Source organism: Danio rerio, chromosome 5 (assembly GCF_049306965.1).
Source record: "Danio rerio strain Tuebingen ecotype United States chromosome 5, GRCz12tu, whole genome shotgun sequence".
In the NCBI taxonomy this organism is placed as follows: domain Eukaryota; kingdom Metazoa; phylum Chordata; class Actinopteri; order Cypriniformes; family Danionidae; genus Danio; species Danio rerio.
Window position 1 is genome coordinate 47,037,521 of NC_133180.1, and position 20,512 is coordinate 47,058,032.

A 20,512-nucleotide genomic window follows, 5' to 3' on the forward strand; every position below is an offset into this window, starting at 1 on the left:
TGATGATGATGATGATGATGATGATGATGATGATGATGATGATGATGATGATGATAAAAAAACAATGAAACGCTGACTAGAAAAGTAAGAATAGGCTATAACATGTTTTCAAAATATAAATACAAAAATTGGATATGTTCCATAGTAGGTCTATTAAAAAAACTAAAAACCACTGAACACGAGTTTAAACAAACAACCGACCGAACAACCAAACAAACAAAGAAACAAGCAAACAGTTTTGTTTTGTAACAACACAGTTATTTTGTAAACTGGTGAAAACGAAGCGAAAACAAATCTCCCAGGACTCGTAAATGTCCCTCAGCTGCTCTTCCGCAGGTCAGGTCCCTCATTGGGTTGAATTGAGGAGATTTGTCCCGCGCCAGCAGGTGGAGCCGCGTCCGAGTCATTCAGTGTCAGTTTCAGCTCGAGCTCACAGGGGGTTTCACCAGGTTTGACAGACGAATGAAGACACGCAGTTACCGACAGCGCTTCATTGTAAATGGGTTCGGCGCTTTACTGGGGGGCCAGTGCTATGACAGAAAGATCAACTTCTGATTTACTCTTTTGAGAAAGAATCTTGCAGCGAGAGTCAAAAAGTCCGCGCGCAGTTTATGGTGAAGCCTCAGCAGAGTTTCAGAGGAAGCAGGATGTACCATGAAGACGGAGCAAACTCTCTCAGACCGCGATATGGATGTAAGTACAGCTACTTCGCTTCATGGCAGATATTAAACGCCTATTATACTCACACATTTCGAAGCTGAATGAGGATTGATTCTGAATGAGAAGTAGTGGGATGACAGTCGAACAGAAAGAGAATGGCAAAAGTGTGCTAATCTAACTATGATCAATGAAGTGGGTACCCAAATATTTAATTCATAAACAAAAGGTGCAGTTGTTGTCTTAGGATCTCTTTTTGTCTAATCTGTTGTTTAAACGATGTGTCTAATCTGATGTTTATGTGTGTCTGTGTGTATAGTAACAGTTTTTCAAGGCTCTGGAAATTAAATATTTATTCAAGCTAATCACTGATAGGCAGATACATGATTATCATGTGCTAAGTTGAGTCACTTTTATAAACCAAGTGAGAAATAACTGAGGACATTGAATGATCAGAAAATAATGGACACCCAAAGTGGTGGTAGAGTATGCCTCAGTGTGCATTATTTTGCATTAATTCATTGACTGTAGTCAGTTATTCCACTTAAATAGGCTACCATACAGTTACAAAATGTTGTGTCAAAGACATCAGTTTTTTGCTCAGCTCCTGTGTGTATATATATGTTTTTGACTGTTGGAACTGTCAAATATCTGAAGTCATTCAGTGTATGGAGCTGAAATGTGGTCAAGACCTGCCTTAGAAGGTTCATCAGCCAATCAGAATCAGACATTCTTCTGACCCTGTTAGTAGTGTTACTGAAAGACTGAATTAATAGAGAAGTGTAAAAACTGAGGACAAAAAAAAAATGTGTATATGATTGTCGGTTTATTTTAAACTCAGTTGCTTGTTATATTTCTTTCAAGCCAACTTCCCATTTTGCAAACTTCACATGCAAACTTCTGTGAAATTCTTAAATGACTTACAAACATGCTTAGCTATTTTCTTCTGTCATCAACCTGCTCCCCAGTGTTTCTCTGACGCAGCCTGATATTTTGTTGCCTCAGAAAGGTGTTTGTGTATCCCTGGCATTAGATCTCATGCTATGGCCTGAGCAAAGAGAAGCTCCATGTGAGTTTCTCCAGTTAAACATTACCTCTGGCCTTTGTAAAATCACCTGACAGTACAGTTTAGATATGTGAGGAATTCTGATTCAGGAGTTTATCTTTGTACGTTTTTTTAAACGCACACATTTCGCCACGCTTGTGAGACACCGTGTCTTTTTGTGCACATCTAGAACAATAAAGAATGTTTAGGATGCTGTTTGCATAACACACATTTGATCTGTACTGCTCTGTTGGTTGTGTGTCAGAACCTGCTAGTTTTAGATTAACTCCACCATATCAAATCTAGACTAAGATACCTTTCGGTTGACTCTTTAAACGAAGTTTGCTTAACTCATGTCAACACTCACTGGCACCAAGATCACATTCCTACTGCTGACAAGGCTGCTGGTTTCATTCTGCTGATTTAAATAGGATGTTTAGGGGTGTTGCGATACACCAATGCCTGGTAAAGCCTGATTGATACCGCTGTGTCAAGTCAACGCGGTACCACATTATGCATACTGCACCTTGCAAGTAGCCCACAGCATTGCAAGCATTTATATTTCTGCAATTTGTCTGGGCTGCTCTGGCAATAACACTTCTGAAATGCTAGTAGTCAGTTGGATTTATATGGTCAACTGACTTTAATTTGTTTGCTGTTGTTTTGCGCTTTTTAGAAATATTTGCTCCAGATAATGTGTGGGATGCTAGTGTATAAGTAGCTCTTAAACACACTAATTCATGGAAGAAAGAGACAGGAACCAACAAACGTCTCGTCCAACAACTTTAATCATAAAATAAACACAAACAAAATTATCCATATGGGGGTCCTCTGTGGGACTCAACACCCTCAGCTATTTCTACTATTGGCCTCATTGTTTGAGAAAAATTGTTTGAGAGGTGCTTTTTTTGTGTCAGGCTATGGCAAAGGCTATGCTGGATCATCCACATGCACTCATCGCATAAATATGGATTGGCTTTTATGGTTTGATTTGTTTTCTGAGAAAGCAGGGCTTTTTTGCAACACCAAACATGTTTAAGAACATACACTGGATAATATGCAATCCAGGTTTATTCTGAAAACGTAGTCCTGTGAAAGTTTTTGAAGACTGCGAAATACGTCCAGGGAGTTACGTATTTTTTGCTGTTTTTGTTTTTCGCAAATCTGCGAAAGGCCACTGTGTGTGCTTTTTCGTATCTCAAATGTGTGTTCTCGCATAAACCCACCAGAAATCGCTGTCGACTGACTAAATGATTGACTGGGCGACCGGCCAATCGAATGACCCACCCTCCTTTTTCCCTAAACCCAAACAATTTTACCGATTGACCCGCCTGCCCACTTACTTCCCCTAAACCCAACTGATGGTTTACAAATGCCATCCATAAAAAGAAAAGCCCTCGCCTGATTTTTTCCATATTTTCAGATTTTACCACATTCTCACCCTGTTGTTCACTCGTTCATTTTATTTTTTGGATTCTGTTTTTGTCTTACCTGATTTCTGAAACCGCTCTTCCCCGAACTCGAACTCGATCGTCGTCATTATCTATCTGCATATTAAGTCCACCTACGTATAGGACGAGCTAACTGGACATACTAGTTGGGGCAGGAAAGCCCTCCTAACGTAGGTATGCGGTTAGCTAGTAAGCAGCAAAAGGAACGGCATCATACCGCCCCGTAGCGTTCGTTTAAAAAAATGAAATGCAGCCAGCCATACGTACCTCTGGCTACATAATTTGCAGTCTCCAGAAATGTCCATGGGACTATGTTTTCAGAATGAGCCTGTGTTGGTAATATAAGTGTTGAACGCAAGGGCGTAGAATTGACATGGATGGAAGGGACGTGTCCTCACCAATATCCACCACTTGCTGAAATGTCCCTACCAATAATTTAATCAACTTCAAAATAAAATAATGCTCTATCAACCCTTAGTAATCTATTTGTGCAATAAGGGTTAAAGTCAAGTTTGCTATAGTACTATTAACCAAGTCTGTGCAATTAATGGAAATTCAGTTTCGATTTTGGTCTCCATGATTCTAAAAAACAACAATCAGGATAAAACATTTCAACTGTGTCACACACCTCTCTAAATTTCTCTACATTCATACCTCCTCAAAGCCAGGTTGCAGTAAAATCATGTAAATTGACTTTTGCAGCATAGCACTTGATTCATTAATTATTATTTGTATGTTTAAGTGTTTAATTTATATTAATAAGTACTTTATTCATGTTTTAAAGGCGCAAAACAATTTGTGCAATACATGTCCTATAGGGATTTATGTCTCCACCAATGTCAAGAGCGAATCTATGCTCTTGGTTGAACGTGTCACCATTTTTCTCAGAAAATATGTTTCCAAAAGTGCTGTCGAATTGAAATTCCCCCAGATGTTGGTAACAACTAATCTATAAATACAATTTACAATGTAAACTACGCTAGTTAGAAATTAAGATATGTGTAATAAAATGAACTATTGAACACATGAAGAAAGGGAGTTGTAAAAAGGCATGGAAAGCCCAGACAGCAGCTAAAATCTCTCAGTATGTTAGAAAGCAACCCTGCCTCTCGTCATTGTAAACGAATATGTGACCCTGGATCACAAAACATGTCATATGCGTGTTAAATTGGCTATTGACTATACTCAAAAATTTACGTGTGCAACATAAGATTTTTTTCACGATATAGAGTAATATTACATGACCTGAATTCAATAGTAAATAAAAATGAAAGAGCAGAGATCTTGAATCTGTCATCACCAAATAAAAGCCTTTTGTACAATTTATTAAATACAATTTCAGTAATTCACTTTCTGCTTGTGTCATTCCTTTGTTATTACACATTGCACTCATTATTATTATACATAACAAATTTTTCAAATTTATTTTCATTCATTCATTTTTCTCCAGCTTAATCACTTTATTCATCAGGGGGTTGCCACAGCGAAAAACCCTGTACTGGGAAACACCCGTACACTTTCATTCACATTCACACACAGTGTTGGGAGTAATATGTTACAAAAGTAATCTATTACAGTACATCTTGCTTTTTCCTGTATTGCAGTAGTGTAAGGCATTACTAATACATTTTCAGTAATATTTTAGTCAGTAACGCGTGCGTTAGAACACATTTTTCGCCCACAAGACATTAACAAATAAAAAATACAGAAGTTCTATTTCCTGTTCGTGGTTTGTAAAGATACGCGCGTGTTGTCATTAATCTCCCTCTGGCTATTGGACCTTTTAACTTTGAACGCGGAATGATTTCAGCCTCTGGCCTCGAGGTCCGAGGCTATTGGCTCAGCCCGATTCGCAGTAACGTTAAGCCCTAATACGCAGAGAAAAAAGCAGCAAATAGATGAAATTGGCAGAAGACAGTACATTCGCGAGATGGACGTACGTGCATATGGCGTTATTTCACTGACAAATGCCGTAAACACAGTATTATAAGTTGAGAGCACATTCATGTAATACGAGCGAGCGAACACGCCAATTTCTTCTGTTCATGGACAAAACTCCTCCCGTGCTCTCAAAACACTCCAAGTAAACACATGTGCGAATGATCTGCTCTCGCTTCGTCAGATGATGTAGACTTACAATTTGTGCCTTGTGTTTCCTCCTCTTTTCGTGCTTTTGCTCTATAGAGATCCTTCTTTTCAATTGTTATCCCAGGAATGTTAATATTGTTATATTGCTACACTGTTTACCTACAGGTTAAGGTAAATTCTCTTATAAATTCTAATTGTTTTAAGTGTTAGGTATACTGCCTATTTTTTAGGCTAGTATTATTTACAAGTTGTTAATGAATGCTTCAGCAAACTGTAGTATTAAGAATAGTGAACTGATAAAATGAAATAAAAAGTGTAGTTTTACTTCACTAAAGTGTGGTGAATTGTATGAATAATTAATAACAACCCTATATTGTAAAAAAAAAAAAAAAACTACAGCACTGAGTAATTAGTTTAAATTAAAACTATTGTATTTTCACAACAGATTAATTGAAGTACTTTACTATAGTACTGTTCAAAACACTGTACATGCCAATATAAGTGTTCAGGAGCCCTGTGGAACAGCTTTTCCTCAAAATGAAGAGGATGACAGGGAAAATGTCCTCCAAAATCTCATCAACAATGTGGACGACAACAGACACTAGTTCACTTCATTGTAGTTGCCATGATAAAATGGGATTGATCGTGAGATTTATTTGAAGAGTGGATAGTACAGTAGGCTCTAATACTTTATCAAGTTTTTCTTTGTCTTTAGACTGTGGGGTAAAGCGGAGCACCAGGAGGAAACCCACAACTTTCTTTTTTTTGCTGCTCTGTTGGGTATAAGCAGTCCTATGCTGCATTTAAGTACTGTATTTACAGAATAAAAAATATAGGAAAATCTATTGACTGACATACTCATCTCTTATCCTAATCCGTGGCTCTCCTCTTATGCTCACACACTCGCTCAGCCTGGGAAGACGTGCACCACACCGAAGCTGTGTTTACTTTACTGCTTTTTTGTTTTACAACACATAATTTTGCTACAGTTATTCGTGGCATCCACAATACCCTGGACAATTCAACACTCGAAAACAAAGACTTATGAAAATACAGCAGAGCCCGTTATAGTTTGTAAACTCTGTGTTTATGACTTTAGAAAACGAGGGAATTTCTGCACACGTCCACACCCTGATTGGGTTTTTTGGGTCTGTGTAACCTTGACCAAGCCCCTCTCGTAAGAACATTACCAAATTTTTCTTTCAGTTTTGTCAAAAGACCAGCTACGTCCCACATGCAGATGTTGAGATGGTAAATGAGTAAGGCTGCGCAATGTATCCTGTCAGCATCGATATCACAATGTGCGAATCCGCAAGTTGATATTATAGTTGACCAGACATTAGTTAGAACATTGTGTAGTTATTACCAATTTTAACCTTTGAATGAAAGTTTATTTTGTGCATTTGTTTTGCAAATTTAAGCTATTTGAGCACACTAAATTAAATCTTTGAATTGTGGCTTAAAGATTTTTTATATATGATTATTAGGGATACTCCGATCAATCTTTTGGAGAACAGTATCGGCCGATAATCACATTTAATGATTGGTACTCGCTGATCTGGCAGATCTCATGAACCGATCGCAAATGTTTATGCGTTTACAAGCAAGTTTTGACAACATTCTTCCAAATCCTGGTTGGAATTATTATTATTATTATTTTTATTTTTTATTATTATTATTATTTTTTTGGGGGTTTTCACCTTTATTTTTGATAGGACAGTATAGAGAATTGACAGGAAAGCATGGGGAGCAGAGAGAGGGGAAGGATCAGCATATGACCGTGAGGCGGAATCAAACCCGCAGGTCGCCGCGAGCACCAGAGTGCATGTGTCGACAAACTAACCACTACACCACTGGCGCCGACACCTGGTTGGAATTATTAAATGAATTATTAAAAATTATATTTAACATAATATTTAATATTAAAACTTCTTGTAATTTACTTGTTGTATTAAACAGTAGTTTATAAGCCTATTTTCTTTTAAGAAGTAAGTTAAGGATTTATAGGTGTGCATTTTAACTTCTTATGCATCAAATTTGCACTCCAAACTTTTTCTTCACTGAGACGCTGAATTCTTCTCTCATCATTTGCAATGTTTCCATAATGCATTGTTAGTAATTGTTATTACTATTTACTTTTTATCTGTGTTATCTATTATGTCATAAGCCCTGACCATGACATGTTCATACCTAAATGGTTGAAAGAGATTTATATGCAGCACCCTTTATTCATTCTCTTAGGTAAGGAGAGATGTCCACTTAGGTATCATACTTAGAAGGAAAATGTGCTGTATGCATTATAAAGCTTGAAGGATCCGAACCGGTACTTGGTATTGGCCGATCACCATGACAAGGTATCGGTACTTGGTATCGGCTGCAAAAATCCTGATCGGACCATCCCTAATAATTATTTACAAAATGAAAAGAATGTTAATTTACATTAGATTATTCAATGTATGTACCTTAATATGGTTAAACTCTGCAGAAAACCATAAAGCATTGTGTAATAAGGTTGGATGCCTCCCTAGCAATCGGAAAAAAGGCAGAGCACAGCGAAAAAGTATTTAATTATAAAATAAAACATAAGACACTGAATGCTGTTACTCCTCCTTGTACCTTCACAGAACTCTTATGCCACGGTCACACTAGAGTTTGAGCATGCTAAATTATGTCGTATGGTGCTGCGAAAAGGGGCAGGATTAAACAAGATGTTTAGACATTACAAAAAGCGAGCGATTGCTCCATATTTTAAATTTCTGTACTGAGAGGTCATGTTTTAATCTTCAGTTGGTCTCATGCACATTATCACATGACACATCACATTATGCGATTTCAAAGGTTAGAGTTCACCAAGCTTGAACTTTCCAATGCAGCAAACTGCGTAACTTGTCGCACAAGCTTACGTTTCCAGTCTGTCACATTCAAATGCATATGAATGGAAGTCTATGGGGCGAAAAGTGCAGTGTGAACGCGGCTTCATGCTAAACTAGAGCAGATCTTTAGATATATGACTGTTCTGATGCTTATGAAACTGCATTAAAGTTCAAAAGCTACTACTGTAGACAATGTTGTTGATAAAAAAACAAATTCATTTTTCATATTGTTAACACCAAATTCTGACTCTATCGTCTGAATGTCACAGCAGAAAACAACATGCATTTAATGCAGGCAACTTCTTAATAGTGTTCCGTTGTCCTATTTTAGTGAGTCTGTGTGAACTGTAAATTCATTTTTCTTGTTTTTAGCTGTCAGGAGTCTCTCTGGTGTGCTGTTCTGCTGCTGTAGCTCATCTGCTTCAAGGTTTGACATGTTGTGACTCATAGATGCTGTCCTGCAGACCTCGGTTTTAGCTTATTTGAGTTATTCTTATCTTTTAAAACAGCTCAAAACATTCTGGTCATTCTCCTTTGACCTCTGACACCAACAAGCCGCTTTTATCTTCCCTTTTGTGCATCATTCTCTCTAAAATCTAAAGATGGTTGGGTTCCAGAACCACAGATAATTGGACCAAAACGATTGAGGGTTTCAATGCATTCATTTTATGGAATGAGTTTTAATAGTGATGCATAATATGATGTGCTTAAATTGCCCTCATTATCATATGAAGTAGCTGTGACCCATATTGATGCAAGAGATTGGGTGGCTGCAGTTTACTAACAGACTTCCCCTCACAACCACTATAAGTGTGCTGTGGTTTTTTGGCACAGCTTATACCAGCATTCAAAAGATCGAGTTGTTAAGATTGTTAAAAGTTTTTGGTCTAAATTCAGGTCCAATGAAAATGAAAACGAATAACTAACAGAGTCTGGAGTTTATTTTTATTTTGATATCAATTAAAAACAATTTCTCATGGTTACATAATTTCTTTGGTCTTCAGTGTTACACGATGCTTCAGAAATCACTGTAACATGGGAATTTGCTAGATTTCTTATTGTTATTAATGTTGAAAACCTTTCTATTTTTAAATATGTTTTGGGAAATAATAATGCATTGTTTCCCCAGGGATTATTTGTTGAATTAAAAAAATCAGTTCATAGAAATTATTTGTAGCCTAATGTCCAAATGCTGTCCAAATGCTCGTTAATGCAAATTTGTAATCAGCCAATCACATGGCAGCAACTCAGTTCATTTAGGCATGTAGACATGGTCAAGACGATCTGCTGCAGTTCAACCTGAGCATCAGAATGGAAAATAAAGGTGACTTAAGTGACTTTGAATGTAGTATGGTTGTTGGTGCCAGATGGGCTGGTCTTAGTTTTTAGAAACTGCTGATCTACTGGGATTTTCAAGCACAACCATCTCTAAGGTTTACAGAGAATGGTCTGAAAAAGAGAAAATATCCAGTTCTGTGGGCACAAATTCCTTGTTGATGCCAGAGGTCAGAGGAGAATGGCTAGACTGGTTCAAGCTGATAGAAAGGCAACAGTAACCCAAATAACACAGAGACATGCAGAAGAGCATCTCTGAATGCACAACATGTCTAACCTTGAGGCAGATGGGCTACAGCAGCAGAAGATCAGACTGGGTACCACTCCTATCAGCTAAGTACAGGAAACTGAGGCTACAGTTCGCACAGGATAACGCACATGTCATAAAGCATGTTGAACATGACATTAAGTTCACTCTACTCATATGGCCTCCACAGTCACCGGATCTCAATCCAATAGAGCACCTTTGGGATGTGGTGGAATGGGAGATTTGCATCATGGATGTGCAGCCAACAAATCTGCAGCAACTGTGTGATGCGATCATGTCAAAATGGACCAAAATCAAAGGAATATTTCCAGTACCTTGTTGAATCTATGCCACATAGGATTAAGCCAGTCCTGAAGGCGAAATGGGGTCGTAGTACCTGATACTAGTAAGGTGTGCCTAATAAAGTGGCCAGTGAGTGTATCTGTTACTATAATCTTGCAACATCAGATCTTACCTGTGATGTTTCCTCAAGTGTATTTTCACCTTTTAAATTGTTGTGTATATTGTCTTGTTTAAACATTTTAAACGCACAGCCTCTTTAATGAGAGAAAATATACAGCGTCTATTGTCAGTAGGACAGATTGAGATGATAAGGCTGACCTACGTAATGAAACCCCACAGAGGTTAACTGGCAAGCCCGAGCCTGTGCGTCAGGGTGAGAAATCTGCAGTGCTGTTTGCCATTACAGAATTGAATTGAACAAAGGCCAGCTTGGGATTGTGTGTCAGCAGGCTTAATTATTACTAGATGAGTGAGGGTTGTGAAAACACTTGGATGTTGGACGGTCTTGTGCTCTGTCTGATTTAATCGCATGCGAAAATGGGCTTCTCATTGCATTTCAGTTCATCAAAAGTTTTAGGTTTTTGTCTTCACTTGGTTTCTCTTTGCAGAATCTTACTGGTTAGTTTTAGTTGGATCAAACTTGAATACAGCTTTGCACTTTGCATACAACACTTTGACTTTTGTGATAGTTGTGATAGCTATTCGTAATTGGATTTTTCAAATAATCCTTCTCTTAAGTGCTTTTTGAGGATTTAATTTAATGTCTTCTTAAGTAAGACCAATTAGGTCAAAGAGAACTTTATTGCCAATTGGACCATGAAACAATAGCTAAAAAGAAAACTAAAATTGCATTTTTCCAATCACCGAATGGGAAAATCTAAATTTAACACACAACATGTAACAAATAGTGTGCACGGATCAACAACAAGCAAGTAAAACACAACATACATTTAACAGTAAAATGAAGACTATTTATAATAATCAATGTGTCTTGCCGTGGTGGCGACGCAGTGGCGCAGTAGGTAGTGCTGTCACCTCACACACCTCACCACACACTTTAAATCAGTGATTTATTCAGTGATTTCTTTAGACTGCTTTTGAGGAATGTTCAGATTATTTTGTTAGAGGGTTTCTTTCATCACAGCACCAAATGATTCAAACTTGAACATTTTCACATGTTACTCTGGCCTTCTATCTTCTGAATTACAGAGTGAAAATAAGCATGGGATGATAACCGGTTTCAAAGTTTACCACCCTTTGGAGAAGTCAAGGTTTTAAAACCGCTTAAATTTTCTGTTTTACCAATTCTATAGTATCTGTAATTTTTCTATTATATATTTGTATTTTATTTAGTTTTTTAGGGCAACATTATCTCATAACTATAGCAGAAAAAAAAACCCACATAAAAAGCTACTGATCAGCCCACGACTCAGCAAAAATCTGAAAAACAAACCACTTACTGTATAAACCAACAGTGACTTGTGTTTTTAAAACTGATGAATATTATATATATATATGAATAATTATTCCAAAATATTTTTTAATATAATATAATATAATATAATATAATATAATATAATATAATATAATATAATATAATATAATATAATATAATATAATATAATATAATATAATATAATGCGACACAATGGCACAGTAGGTAGTGCTGTCGCCTCACAGCAAGAAGGTCGCTGGTTCGAGCCTCAGCTGGGTCAATTGGCGTTTCTGTGTGGAGTTTGCTTGTTCTCCCTGCGTTTGCATGGGTTTCCTCCGGGTGCTCCGGTTTCCACCACAAGTCCAAAGACATGTGGCACAGGTGAATTTGGTAGGCTAAATTGTCCGTATTGTATGAGGGTGAATGAGTGTGTGTGGATGTTTCCCAGAGATAGGTTGCGGTTGGAAGGGCATCCGTTGCTTAAAAACGTGCTGGATAAGTTGGCAGTTCATTCCGCTGTGGCGACCCCGGATTAATAAAGAGACTAAGCCGACAAGAAAATGAACGAATATTGTGTTAAATGAGGTACAAAAAGTTGTTACCCAGACATTTAAAGAACACATTTTAGAGCAGCAATCTTATTACCATGAAACCGTGATATTTTTTATCCAAGGTTATCATACCGTCAGAATCTTTTACAAGCAAATGTTAAATGGACAATGTTATATAACATCATATTTTTATAGGCTTGTTGTTCATTATCACTTCACAGTAAGACTCCATCTGTTAAAATCAGTTAATTTAACTAAATATTAAACTGTATTAATCTTGTGATGTTAAATTCTTAGTTAATATCCAATGATGCATTAAAATCAAAAGTCATAATCACTGTTGATTTTATTCCATCAAGTAACATTTACTAAGAAGGCATTATTGTAAAATGTTACATATTGTACTTTATAATTAATTCATAATAATTAAATGAGTTTGAATTATTTATTCACTTTGAACATGTATACACAATAAAGCAAAGTAACCTTTTTTGCAACTCAATATCAATATTGTCAATACCATAACAATACCGTACACTGTGAGAAAAGCTTCAGCAGTTAATCGCAAAACAAAAGTTTAATAAGCCTAATTAAAACAGATATTTTATTCATTTTTTTACAGTGTAGGTGCCTTACAGCAAAAAATGCTGGCTTCCACACAATAAATTTGTGTTGTGAAAACATGATGAAATTAAATTAGATTATTAAACTTTACATATTTAAGTGGATTGAAATTAAAACAATTAAGTTGTCACAAAAACCCTCAAGAATTGTGTTGTTTCAGCTCATTTTATATAAGTAGTTTGAACAAAGAGCAAATGTCATTTTTTGAGTGCATATGCTTGCCTTTCTCTTTTGTTTGTGTCATAGTAAATCATAATAAGTGTCATATTTTACTATTTTATTGATGTTACGACTGGGCTGTGGAGGTACACTTGAGTCAAGGGATGGGCGATTGTATAATCAAATAACTTATTAAACCAAGTGAGGTGAGTGGCACCACATCTGCTAGTGGCCTTTCCTGTGAGTTTTGTGGTAAACACAGCAGATTGTGAAAGAAATTGAGATGTGGTTGACAGTTGATCTGTGTGTTATGTTTATGTGTTAGGTTGAATGAGGGCACCGGCTCTTCTCACACAACAACACCTTTGCACAGTTTTCTTCACACTACATTTTTAGCAGTGTGCGTTGTTTTTAAAATCCGGTCCTGATTTTACTCAGGATTGAACACAAGTGTCGGTTGCACCATGTGACTAGTGAATGAGTGTAAGAGCACTCCAAAAAGGGGAAAGTGCATAAGGCCTAGGCAATTCAGATGCCCTGCGACAGCAAGCAGAGGTGGCCGCACCACTACAACCCCCTCCACCCGCTATTCACTTTTGCCGATCAATATATATACAGTATATATATATATATATATATATATATATATATATATATATATATATATATATATATATATATATATATATATATGTATATATATATATATATATATATATGTATATATATATATATATATATATATATATATATATATATATATATATATATATATATATATATATATATATATATATATATATATATATACATATATATATATATATATATATATATATATATATATACATATATATATATATATACATATATATATATATATATATATATATATATATACATATATATATATATATATATATATATATATATATATATATATATATATATATATATATATATATATATATGTATATATATATATATATATATATATATATATATATATATATATATATATGTATATATATATATATATATATATATATATATGTATATATATATATATATATATATATATATATATATATATATATATATATTACATCACCAGAAATGATTGAGGTCACATGTGTTAAGTCAATAAGCCGATCTATTGATTATTGTGACAGACCTATTGTATGCAACCTTTGACTTTAATAGTAGGAACAATACGGAAGTCAATGGTTGCAGGTTTCCAGCTTCCTTCAAAATTTGTTCTAATGTGTTCAACAGAAGAAAGAAACTCAAAAATGTTTAAAATGACACAGAGGAGAGTAAATAGTGATTTATTTTTGCTTTTTGGATGAACTGTCCCTTTAAACATCCAGTTATGTTTTGGGATCACACGAGTTTGAAAAAAAGGTTCTTAAGATTTTTTGTTTTTGCTGATTACACTGAATAAGGACTGATTAGTCTCTACGTTTACTCTACTGAATCATGTTTACTGTAAATAGAGTGATGTCATCTCCACTTTACTAGAGATAAAGTGATTGCATTAAACTTGTTGTGAAGATGAAAGCGGTGGAGAAGGAATGTAGTAGCAATCATGTAAAGGAAAGCCACGGATGGTTTCATAATATTACAGTATTGACAGCCGGTAGACATGAGGGTGTCACTCCCTGACACTTTTACTCACCGCATGCAGCGATGAAAGAGATGCTGATTATGTCTGCACACATATGGATTGTGAACAATTACTCAAGCATTCATGCTTATTCAGTGTTTTGTCTGGCTGATCTTAAAGGGATTTAAGTGTGGTGTGTTTCTGATTCACTTCATTCCTTCATTTCAAATACTGTAGCTTGAGGACCTTTTCCTGTTTATTCTTCCACTGTGACTTTAAATCAGCAAATTGTCTGAAACACACAAAGCCTGAAATACATGTTGAATGTAGCTTGGCTAAGTGCCACTGTATTCATTCAATTCCTTTTGTCATAGTTTGTGACTGTATAGTAGTTGTTGTGTTGGCTGTGATACAGTTACCCTCAATGTTATTTCACAGTCAGAGGATGGGAAATAAACTCTACTCTGATGCCCGGCTTTGCATTGAGTTCTCCACTAACTGGTACTTTCCTTTGTTTATCCTACAGCCATTGTGGATGATGAGAGGCTATCGGCCGAAGAAATGGATGAGAGGAGGAGGCAGAATATTGCATATGAATACCTTTGTCATCTTGAGGAAGCCAAACAGTGAGTAGAAGTTTGTCTCTTTGCCATTCGCCAAGGAGTTGAAGGGTTTTTAACTAATGGCCCAAAATGCTACAAGGGGTTTGATTATAGTATGAGAGAATATTAGTGCAGCTTTGCAGAAAAAAAGAGAAAATATCTGACAAATAAAAGTAGAGTATTTGAGCAAAACTTTAAGACCACATTTTAAAAAGCTAAGCTAAATATTCCCTTCTAAATTAAAATATAATTCACTTATGTGAGAGGCAAAGCTTGTGGGCAAGAATTGTAACATGGTTAGATTGCACTTCAGGCATTCTGAGTTCAAGTACCAATTTAAAGTTCTTTCCTGGTCAAATTTCTCCCTTTACCCATTACTTTGCCCACGTCTTCCTTCCAATTATCCATAATAGATAGAGAGATGGATGGATGGATGGATGGATGATTAGTTAGTTATTTTTCCAAATGATGTTTAACAGATTCAGGAATTTTTCACAGTACTTCGTATAAAAAAAAAATTCTCGTGGAGAAAGTCTGATTTGTTTTTATTTTGGCTAGAATAAAAGCAGGTCTAAATATTTTGAAACCTATTTTAAGGTCAATATTATTAGCCCCCTTAAGCAACATATTTTTGATTGTCTGCTGAAGAAACTTTCCATTAAACAGAAAAGGGTCGCTAGTAATTCAGGAGGGCTAATAATTCTGACTTCAGCTGCATATATACAGTTATTTTCCTCCCTGCAAAGGAAAATAAATACAATAGAATAAAAATATGAAACAAACTGTGCTTTAAGCATCTTCACAGTAAGAAAAACACTTCAGCTACAAAAGTCCTTCAGTCTAGAGCAGTGAGGCTTTTTGTCCTTTTGTTGTTTGATTAATAATAAAAACAGTCACTGCAGGAATATTGTGCGCTGTCACTTTAATGGTTTCACAAATGAGGGTTAATATCAATAATCACTATGAATAATAATCACAAGCCATACGTACCTCCGGCTACAAAATTCGCAGTCTCCAGAAACGTCCATGGGACTATGTTTTCAGAATGAGCCTGGGTTAAATAGATAACACAACACAGCCACCACAAAACCACTGCCCTTATTTGTTACCACCCTTGTTTCCAGAATTAGTCACTGATTGTTGATTTTGAAAACAACATGAAGTCTGCAAATTGACAAATAAATTACGTAATCTGTCTAGTATCTATTATAAGAGAAATAAATAAGTGTAATCTGAACCCAACAGTATGCTTTTAGCACTCCATATATTTGTTTTAAAACACTAAAGCAGATCTATATAATTACAATTTCTGTAATAACAACTGTTTTTTATTTTGTTATGGGTTATTTTATAATGTCAATTTTCCAACCCAGGTTCATTCTGAAAACCTACTCCTATGTACATTTTTGGAGAGTAAATATGTTCCAGGAGCTAGTTTGTAGTTTTTGTTTTTTGCGAATACACCACAGGCTACTGTGTTTTTCAGATCTCAAATTTTGCCATTTATGTCTGTTGTTTCCAATGTAAATCCACCAGAGGCTGCTGTTAACTGACTGAATGACTGACCGAACGACTGACCCACCCTCCTCCTTCCCTAAACTCAACCAATAGTGTTTTCAGAAGCACCAATTGACCCAACCACCCACTTCCCTAAAAGAAAAAGAAAAAAAAGCAATCCAGAAAATGAAAAGCCCTCGCCTGATTTTTACCACGTTTTCAGTTTTTGCCTAACGTGCTTTCTGGAAATGTTCTTTGCCAGACTTGAACCTCTCTGTGTCTCAAGTCTGCTGATGTACATAGCGAGATAACTGGACAAACTGCTAACAGCGGGAAAGCCGTCCAAACAAGTGGTCAGCTTGTAAGCACGAAAAGGAACAGCATCATACCGCCCCGTAGCATTTGTTTTAAAGACAAAATTCAGTCATACATAGCTCTGGGTACATAATTCACTATCAGAAATGTATATACTGCAAGGCTACGTATTTAGAATGAACCTACGTTGAAATGTTCAGTGTCACATTGTACAAACTGGTTTCATTGACAACCAGAAAGCTAAAAAAAACAAAGAAATAATCTGAAACATTTACTGTCACCTTTGCTACATTTACTGTTTCTTTGTTAAATACAGTGTTTATTTATATCCTATACTGACCCCCCCCAGGCTTTTTGAACGGCAGTGTTTGGTCAGGTTATATTGTGTGTATCTTTATAGACAGTTTTAAGGGCTGGGACTAATTTTGCTTTTAAGACGCAGAGAGCAGTTAAATGCATCAGCAGTCATTTGTATCACTGGGAACTTGACCCACATCTGATGAAAGCATGGAAGAATGTGAGGGAGTATTGCACTGTGCATTGTTCTGAGATGAGGACATTTTTTTCTTCACTTTTCAACACAATAGCTCCAAAATCTGTGCAGTTCTTGTGATGACAGAATCATGAAATTGCAAAATCGAAATAAAGTGCAGAAGTGAATGAATTAATGAATCGGTTTTCCACACATTTTGACTTTCCTGGCAGTGCGGTCTTAGCTCTATGACTTGATTGTAAAGCTTCTGTTCGGAGAATCCTGCCTTGTTGAATCAGGATTATAAGGCTGGTCACTAATCTGCTTGTTAGTGAGGGACTTGCTTGTCATCCCTCTGTTCCACTGAGACGTCAGGAGTGTACTAATTATCTCATGCCTGCTACACATGATCAATCACAAGTCAATTAGTGTTTTTGTAAGATGGGGTTATTTTGCAGGTTATATTAAAATCCGGTAAAAAGTCTTTTTAGCTAAATATCTTTATACACTTAATAAAGTGCAATTAGTGTCAGACTTCATTAAACCAGACAAGCTTTAAGTGTGCTTCTTTTTTTAATAGCCATGTTTTATTTATCCATTTTATTTTCAGCTTAGTCCCTTAATTAATCAGGGGTCGCCACAGCGGTATGAACCGCCAACTTATATCCAGCATATGTTTTACGCAGTTGATGCCCTTCAAGCTGCAACCCATCCCTGGGAAACACATACACAAACATTCACAAACATACACTGCGGACAATTTAGTTTATTCAATCAATCTATACCGCTTGTCTTTGGACTCTGGGGGAAACCGGAGCACCCGGAGGAAACCCACATGAACATGGGAAAGAACATGCAAACTCCACACAGAAATGGTAACTTTTCCAGCCGAGGGGTGAACCAGTGACCTTCTTGATGTGAGGCGACAGTGGTACGCACTTTGCCACCACGCCCCCAACCATGTTTTATTTTGTGCGTTCATTTTGGTGTAATAAACTGTAATAATCACATCTAAGTCATCTCTAATTCATTGGTGCTAAATATTTTATAATTTTTTTTATTTAAATTTAATTCTACTAAAACTGAAAATATTGTTTTGTTAATGTTTTATTATTATTATTGTACATATAAATGTGTTTTATTTAAATATTCTCATTTTAAATATTGTAAAAAAAATAAATACAGATATGCAAAACTAATGTTACGTGATATTTTACATGAAACAAATAAAAAAGTAATATTAAAAATTGTATTTAAAAAAAAATAACCACAATAATAATAATAATAATAATAATAATAATAAAAATAATAAAAAACAATAATAATGTAAAACTTTTTATAAAAAAACAATAATAATATTAAAATAATATAAAAATTATAAGTAATAATAATAATATGAAAAGTTATGTTAAAATTATAAATAACAATAATAATATTATTAAAAATAATTAAAAAATATTTATAATATTTACAAAATATGTAAAAATTCTAAATAACAATAAAAGTAATAATATTAAAAATCATATAAAAATATAAATATCAACAACAATAATAATAAAAATATTATAAAAGTATAATAAATTCAGCCATTCATTTAATTTTCTTTTTGGCATAGGCCTTTTAGTAATCAGAGGTCGCCACAGCAGAATGAACCGCCAACTTATCCAGCATATGTTTTATGCAGCAGATACCCTTCCAGCTGCTACCCAACACTGGGAAACACCCATACACTCTTACATTCTCACACTTACACTATGGCCAATGTTGTTTATTCAATTCACCTATAGCACATGTCTTTGGGTTGTGGTAGAGCACCCCGAGGAAACCCACGGCGACACAGGGAAAACATGCAAACTCCAGAACACAGAAATGCCAACTGACCCAGCCGGGGCTCGACCCAGCGACCTTCTTGCTGTGAGGCATATGTGCTGTCCATACTAAAAGTAATATTTTAAATAATATTAAAAATATAAATAATACAAAAAAAAAAAAGAAACAATAATATATTTTTCATGAGCAGGAAATCAGAAAAATCTAAATAGACACCAGTTCTTTTCCATTTCATTAAATAACTGTGTTAATGTTCAAATAGATTACATGTACATGCGACCACTAAATAAGTGAAACCTAAAAAAAAAACACAGGAGATCTTAAAAACATTAAGAATTATACTGTCCTACAACAATTCAGAGAAAAAAAGTATATTTTTACATCAGATTTTTTGTTGTTGTTTGTTTTGGTCTTGGACCAAACCGAAATCTTCTGCTATATTTTGTATAAATCTGTAAATTGTTATGCATGTTTTTTATTTGATTGTACTGTGTATTAAAATGTGGATCTCTTGGCCTGTTGTTGAAGCTGGCAAACTAACCTTCTTACACAATCCCGCCCCCCTCTTTCTAGTGTGACTGGGAAACTTTGTACCCGCTGACTAAAGCAAACAGAGCATGTGTTACTTTAGATAGGAGGACCTGGTTGTGAAAGCTTTTCCATTTCTAATTTTGTCAGATTGTGTGATGCTCTAAACCTCATTAGTCACAGGAGTTTTGTGTGAGTAACACGTCTGCCATACATATAAGACTATTTGGGTTTAGATGTTAATTAGGCTTCCTGTAGTTTAGGCTTCATATACTGTAGCATTTTTATTCCTTCATATACTGTAGTATTCCCGGAGTCAAGATAAGAGATTTTTAAACTTACTTTTGTAGAAAAAAAAAAAAAAGATTCCATTTACGTCTTTCCAGGTAGCACTGTCGCTACTTGTCTACTTCGTCTGCCAAGTCTGGAAAAAAGGAAACCATACATCTTTATATAAAACAAAGCAGATTAACTGTTATTTTTTTCATTTTATTCACAAGTCATTTTCTATTTGGAGTTGTTTAAATTCACTATATATGAAGTTACTGTACAGGATGTCCGTCCACTTAGCAGTGGTATTTATGCCTCCAGGCAGCTTTTTCCTGTGTTGCTAAAAGGCAAAATAACTAAATATATCTTATTAACATTAATGGAGAGAGAAGGAAAACTGTAAAACTTGTTTATCAAGGTTATAGTTCAATAATATAAACATATGATTCAAATGTTTTAGGTCCGATTTGAAAGCAAAGAACTTCAGCTAAGTCATCTCAATTGATCAAAAGTGCCAGTAAATAACTTTGTATCCTTCAGAGAATAAAAAAAAATGTTGCTTTACCAAATCAGAATATCTGAATTATTTTAAGAAAATGAAATTTCAGCTTTTCTGTGGAATGA

At 35.3% G+C, this 20,512-nt stretch overlaps 1 protein-coding gene across 2 annotated transcripts in view; it reads left to right on the forward strand.

Annotated features, from left to right (window-relative positions):
* Positions 1-409: 409 nt before the first annotated feature.
* iqgap2 (IQ motif containing GTPase activating protein 2) overlaps positions 410-20,512 on the forward strand; it is a 116,297-nt gene continuing 96,194 nt past the window's right edge. Inside the window, exons 1-2 of one of the 2 annotated variants that reach the window (XM_005165243.6) lie at positions 410-693; positions 14,901-15,000. In XM_005165243.6, the coding sequence (XP_005165300.1) occupies positions 612-693; positions 14,901-15,000 (182 nt within the window). In that variant the 5' untranslated portion in view covers positions 410-611. The remainder of the gene's footprint in view (positions 694-14,900; positions 15,001-20,512) is intronic. The other variant, NM_001128340.1, reaches the window with a different exon arrangement.